Below are 6,000 nucleotides of genomic sequence, written 5' to 3'. Positions count from 1 at the left end.
ATGGATCGGCTGCCTTCTGCATGTCCCCATTGGGGATTGAGCCTGAAACCTGGACATGTGGCCTTGACTGGAATCAGACAGGGACCCTTCAGTCTGCAGGCCGATGCTCTATCCATTGAGCCGAACCAGCTAGGGCAGTAGTCAGGAAACTCATTAGTCAACAGAGCCAAATATCAACAGTACAATGATTAAAATTTCTTTTGAAAGCCAAAAACTGACTTCTGCACATGGGCTATGAAGTTTCAATCTCACTGTACGTGCGCGCCCGCACGTGGTATTTTGTGGAAGAGCCACAGTCAAGGGACCAAAGAGCCGCATGTGGCTCACAAGCCGCAGTTTGCCGACCACTGAGCTAGGGCACAATCACTTTTGATTGTGACCACTGAAGTCTCTGCTTGGCTTGCTTAGTGGTCAACTAATGATTGAACAGAGACTTCTTAAATGCTTTCACCAACATAAGAAATGTTCAAAGCTGTAGAGGATTTTTATCAATTTATTTGAGCCAAAATGCGATCTCAAACGCTTCAGCAAATAACAGTTTTGTAGTTTCTTTATTTTTTTTTCTAAAGAAACACATTTTAAGTAATGCTAGTTTAACCAATGAAGAAAAAACTTCTATCAAAATATACAATTTCCATTACAGACTAGAAGGCTAATATTAAAAAAAAATAGTTGTAGGCCCAAAAGTTTGCTGATATGAATGATAGGTATCATATGAGCCCTTTGAAGCACAAAAGCATCGGATGAAACCTTTTGCTTGATCCTTCTTAATTGGTGATTTTGATAAATTCAGAGCTTGACACTCTAGTCAGTCTTTAGATGAAGGTATATCCACACTTCTTAATCCAGATTCCCAGATGGGGAAACCAGGTAATTCAGAATCTCAAATGGGATTTATGCCTTACCATGTACCTATCCAGCGTTTCCCAGAAGCTTAAGAAAAGCAGTCTATCCGAGTGGCGTTTGTAATAGCTGAGCTCTAACACTGTTACGTCCCACTTCTGCACGTTGGGGTCTAGAGGAACTTGATCATATTTGAGATGGAAGGCTTTAATTTTGGCAAACATGTCAACTGGAGAGCCATCAGGCAAAAGCCCTGGCCACCCTTTGAACTGCCAGGCAGAACCGTGCACGAAGATGGCCACGACCCGGTCCCAGTCCTGAGGCGTGAGTTTCAGAGGCTTGTCTACGACTTTGTAGGGCACCGTGAGGCTGAGCTCGGTGCCCCGCGGCTGCATCTGGTCTTTTCTTCTCTGTATCAGAGTTTCATTTTCTCGTCGGCAGCCCTGTTTCTTCTTCTCATCTGATGGGACAAAGGTCAGGTCCTGCAGAAGGTCCTTTGCGTTCAGCATGGTTATTAAGGAGGTGGCGGCGGCAGGGATTATGATAACGGGTGTCCGAGAGCCTTTCTTCTGATGAGCGGGAGGTCTTGCTTGAGAAATGGGTCTCGGTACTGGCTGTGCCGCGGGGGTCTGAGTCTCACAGGCCACCACACCCTCCGTCAAGGACTCCAGCGTCATCCCATGGTAGGTGCCCATCGTGTCAATTTTGAAGCCTTCCATTTCTTCTTTTTCTTTGAATCGTTCCTGGACATATCTGTTGTAGGCAGCTGGGGTCGGCTGTTTGGTAGGCAATGTGGGAGCCACAGGTGCTGCCTTTGGGGCCGGTCGCTGTTCAGGCGCTCGCCCTTCTTCTCTGGCTTCCACAGACTGAAGAATTGCAAAAATGTCCTCGGCAAAGGTCTTTCCCGTGCTCTGTAGGATAGTTGTCCGCGTCCTCCCCACTCTCTCTCTGCTGACAATGTCCCGGGTCACATCTACCTCCGCGTCCACAAAACTCCTCCCTTTCACAGCGGCTAAGTGATCACCTAAGTCAGTCTTGATGGTAGATCTTTTCTTCGCCATGATTTTGACTTTGATGGCAGCAATTTTTTCCACGGACATAGTTTCAGACAAAGGCCTAATCTGTCCAGGCTGTACAATCCCTTCTTTGTGACCCTCCAAGCGGGCAGCCCATCTCTCTTCATCGAGGCGCACACGCTCTTCATCCTCAGTGCGTGGCTTCTTCGCTCCTGCTGACACCTCCTCTGCAGCTCGCTTCACTTGCGTGGATCGCTGCAGCCCTAGCTCTCCAGGGGCGCTTCGGTCGATACTTGCCGACGTGGATGCTTCGCCACTGAGATATGCAAGCAGGTCTTTTCGGTCAGGTCTTCTCACCACAGGGATATTTTCAGTGGCTGCGCGTCGGACATAAACAGGATGAGGAAGGTGCACGTTATTCAGGAGAAATAAGATAGACTCCAGCGTGTAGTGCTCCCTGGGTCGGCCTTCCTTTCCAGTCCCCCACACCACGTAGTTGGTCTTCACATTCTTGGGCCAGGAGAACTCGCGGCCAAAGATGACTTTGTCCTCCTTCACCAAGATCTCCTTCTTCTGGATGTTGTACTGTCGCAGGACCCTGAGCACGTCTGCCATCTTCCGCCACCGCCGCCACTGGCGCCACCAAGGCCCCCATGCACCAGTGCTGCTGCCTCCCTGCCTCACTCGGCCACTGCCTCCCTGCCTCACTGGGCAGCTGCAGCTGCTGCCCTCGCCTCCGCCTTCGCCTCCGCCTCCGCCACTGCCGCGGCTGCTTATGCCAGGCACCCACCCTGCGGTTCCTTTTATATGTCAGAAATTAAGGAGGGGATGTAAATAAGATTATATGAAGGTGGGAGAAAAAAAGACAGGGATTGGATTATAAGATTATGTGCTTTCTTAAGAGTGGTTGCTTCCAAGAAGTCTGAAAAAAAAAAGGATTACTCTGGCGTTTCAAAGGTGCGTTAACCTAGATGCACATGAATAATAAACAGGACTTGCTTAAGGCAAAGGTAAATATTTTCCTACAGATATAGGCCTGGGAAGTGACTGCCCACCAAGACCTGCCGAGTTGGGAATTTGTGACTAGATCACCCTGTGAGGTTACTTTTCAAAGAACCCCCTTTTACACCCACACTTTGAACCAATACAGCTCCAACCTCTGCTAGGGACTGTGTGTGCTTTGAGACATGCCTTCAATGCTCTGGTAGGCCGTTTACCACTTTACCAGAGCTTTCGCTCCTGTTTATACAGAGCCTCAAGGTCAGCTAGAGACAAGAAATTCTCAATCAACTTGGTCTTTGCTGAGCATGCACACAGCTCTGGATGTGTATGTAGCCTTCTAGGTTTCCAGTAATATGCTGGAGCTTTTCCAAACCCCTTATGAATATGTCATTTCCCAGCTTTTCCTTCCAAGGTTTTTGGTCAGCTTGTTCACACCAACTATTTACACTTTGGACCATGTAATATTAAATGATTGTTGCTGGTTGTTCTTTTCTCTTTCTCCCTTTAAGGTTCTCTCTTTGTCTTTAATTTTTGGCATTTTAATTATGATGTGTCTGGTCATGGGCCTGTTTGGGTTCTTCTTGTTTGGGGTTCTCTGTGCCTCCTGAACTTGTGTGACTTTTTCCTTTACCACATTAGGGAAGTGTTCTACCATCATTTCTTCCAACACCTTCTCTATGCCTTTCTCCCTTTCTACCTGTTCTGGAACACTTGCTATTCTAATATTGTTATGTTTCACGTTGTTCCACAGCTCTCTTAAGCTGTCCTCCTATTTTTTAATAGTTTTTTTTTTCTTTTTGGTTCTCTGATTGAGTGATATTTTCAACCCTGTCTTCTAATTCACTGATTCCATCCTCGGCTTCCCCTAATCTACCATGTATTCCTTCCAATGTATTCTTTATTTGTGTTATATCATTCTTTATCTCAGACTGTTCTTTTTTCATAGTTACTGTATCTTTTTTCATGCTGTTGAGCATTTTTACCATCATTACTCTGAACTCTGTTTCAGATAAATTTCTTATCTCTGCTTCTTTTATCTCTTCTTCTCTTCTTCGGGAGAATTCTCTGGTTCTTTCATTTGGAGGTTGTTTTTTTTGTCTCCTCCTATCTGTTTGGGTTTGTGACTATGTTTTAGGTAGAATCTCTACACCTCTCAATCTCTTGTGCAGGACAGTGTTAAAGGCTGTTTCTGACTAATTCGTTCAGGCAAAGACTCAAAGCCTCCAGAGACTGCCTCTGTCTACAGACTAATAGGATTCCAACTTGAATTGCCTCCCAGGCAATTGTCCTCAGGTGTGGCGAGGGTTTTTCTTCAATAGGGTGGGGAAGTTGCTTCTGCCTGAAGGCTACTGGTTATTTTTAATCTCGTAAGTAGCCTCAGGGCAAGGTGTTTTCCAATAGGGTGTATCAACTGTCTTCCCCCAGCTAAGGCAAATGTCTGTGGGAAAGATGACCTCTGCTGGGTGAGGGAATGACTCATCCCAGGAAACTTGGAGTGTCTGCCTTCTGAGCTCTATCTCCTGAGTCCCCAGTCCTGGATTCTTCTCTCACAGCTCTAGTCCACTTTATCCTCCCTCCACTGGAACACAAGGTGGGTGACTCCACAGGGAAGTTTGTGCCTTGGCCCTTTAAGAGGGTGCCTGAATTTTTAGCTGCTAATCCCTGGCAGACAGCACCCCTTACTTTTCACAGCTAGATGTTATGTGGGTACCCTCCTCAGTTCTAGTGCTCTCTGCCAGGGGGCCCAGCTTGGGGATTAGATCCCAGAGTTCTCAGTGGCAACCCCCCACAGCTGAGATATCTCTCTGGGACTTTAGTTGTGGTCTGTGGGCACCCGGCCAGCCCTTTATCACCTACACCTCTCCTACCAGTCTCTATGTGGTCTCCACCCTTGGTCCTCGGGTATCAGGGGTCTGTCCTGTGAGTTTTCCATTGATTATTCAGGAAGTTTTTTTGTATTTTAGTTGTAATTCTAGTTTGTTCCTGAAAGCATGTCTGTGCAGCATCCACTTACTCTGCCACCATTTTTAATCCTCTTTTTGCTGGTTGTTCTTGACAAATGCTTAGTGGAAAGGCAGTTTAAGAAGAGTAAACTCTGAGTCAGGTCATATAAAGACAATGTCTCTGATTAAAATTTTTCAGGGAATTGCCAGACAGGCCAAATTAAGACTACTCCCTGAAAATCAAGATTTAGAGAAGCACCCACCTCCTTTTGCCCCTTCAGTAAAGGCTATTTTTCATGGTACAATGATTGTGAGGCTATTGGTTTTCAAAGCTGTCATGGATCTGTGGGAGAAGGACTTGGGAATAGGGCAAGATAAAGCAACACAAGTGTTGTTCTTAACAAGATTCTGTTCTTCTTGAATAAACTTTTCTCAAATTGTTGTAAGCCTCTGGCTAATTTCCAGAGTTCAAAAATTGATTTTGATAAATTTTTGCTAGTGTTCTTACTTGTGTGGAGATGTGAGTTTTCAGAGGTCCTTATTCTGCCAATCTGAACACTTCCTTAGAAATTAAAAAAAGACATAAATAGAAATATATACCATGTTCATTAATTGAAAGACTTGATGTTATTAAGCTTTTAATTCTTCCCAAATGATCTATAGATTCCCAAGCAATCCTTCTCATAATCCCACCAGGCTTTTTCTTTTCTTTTTTCTTTTTTTCTTTTTTTTTTTTAGATATTAAAAAGCTTATTCTAAAATTTATATGCAAATACAGAGTACCTAAAATATCCAAAGCAATCTTGAAAAAGGACAAATTTGGAGGACTTGAATGGAGTTTAAAACTTAGAAGAAAGCTCCTCTGATCAATATAGTGTAGTACCGGCATAAGGATCAACAAGTTGGTCAATAAAAATGAGTAAAGGTCCCAGAAATAGACCTACAATAAATTGTAATTTGATTTTTGACAAAGGCACCACAGTAAAAAGGATAATCTTTTCAGCAAATGGTTCTGGCACTATCAGACATCCATTTAGAACAAAATAAACCTCAATTTTGGTCTTACACAATACTGAAAACTTAATTTCAGATGATTATACTCCCAATCCTTAAAACTAAAAGAACTTCTAGAAGAAAAATTAGCCTATTACATTTTCCCTTTAACTTTTTTAGGTATAAGCACTTGGAGATAAAAG

The 6,000-nt window shown here is 44.2% G+C and overlaps 1 protein-coding gene across 1 annotated transcript; it reads right to left on the bottom strand.

Annotated features, from left to right (window-relative positions):
• Positions 1 to 875: 875 nt before the first annotated feature.
• LOC308242461 (parafibromin-like) lies at positions 876 to 2,474 on the bottom strand (the record flags this gene model as incomplete). Its single annotated transcript, XM_080656850.1, has 1 exon — positions 876 to 2,474. The coding sequence occupies one exon, from the start codon at positions 2,472 to 2,474 to the stop codon at positions 876 to 878; it is 1,599 nt and encodes a 532-aa protein (XP_080512976.1).
• Between the last annotated feature and the right edge of the window lie 3,526 nt (positions 2,475 to 6,000).

Source organism: Plecotus auritus (genome assembly GCF_963455305.1).
Source record: "Plecotus auritus genome assembly, chromosome: 2".
Classification (NCBI taxonomy): domain Eukaryota; kingdom Metazoa; phylum Chordata; class Mammalia; order Chiroptera; family Vespertilionidae; genus Plecotus; species Plecotus auritus.
This window is presented reverse-complemented; position numbering and strand designations above follow the sequence as displayed.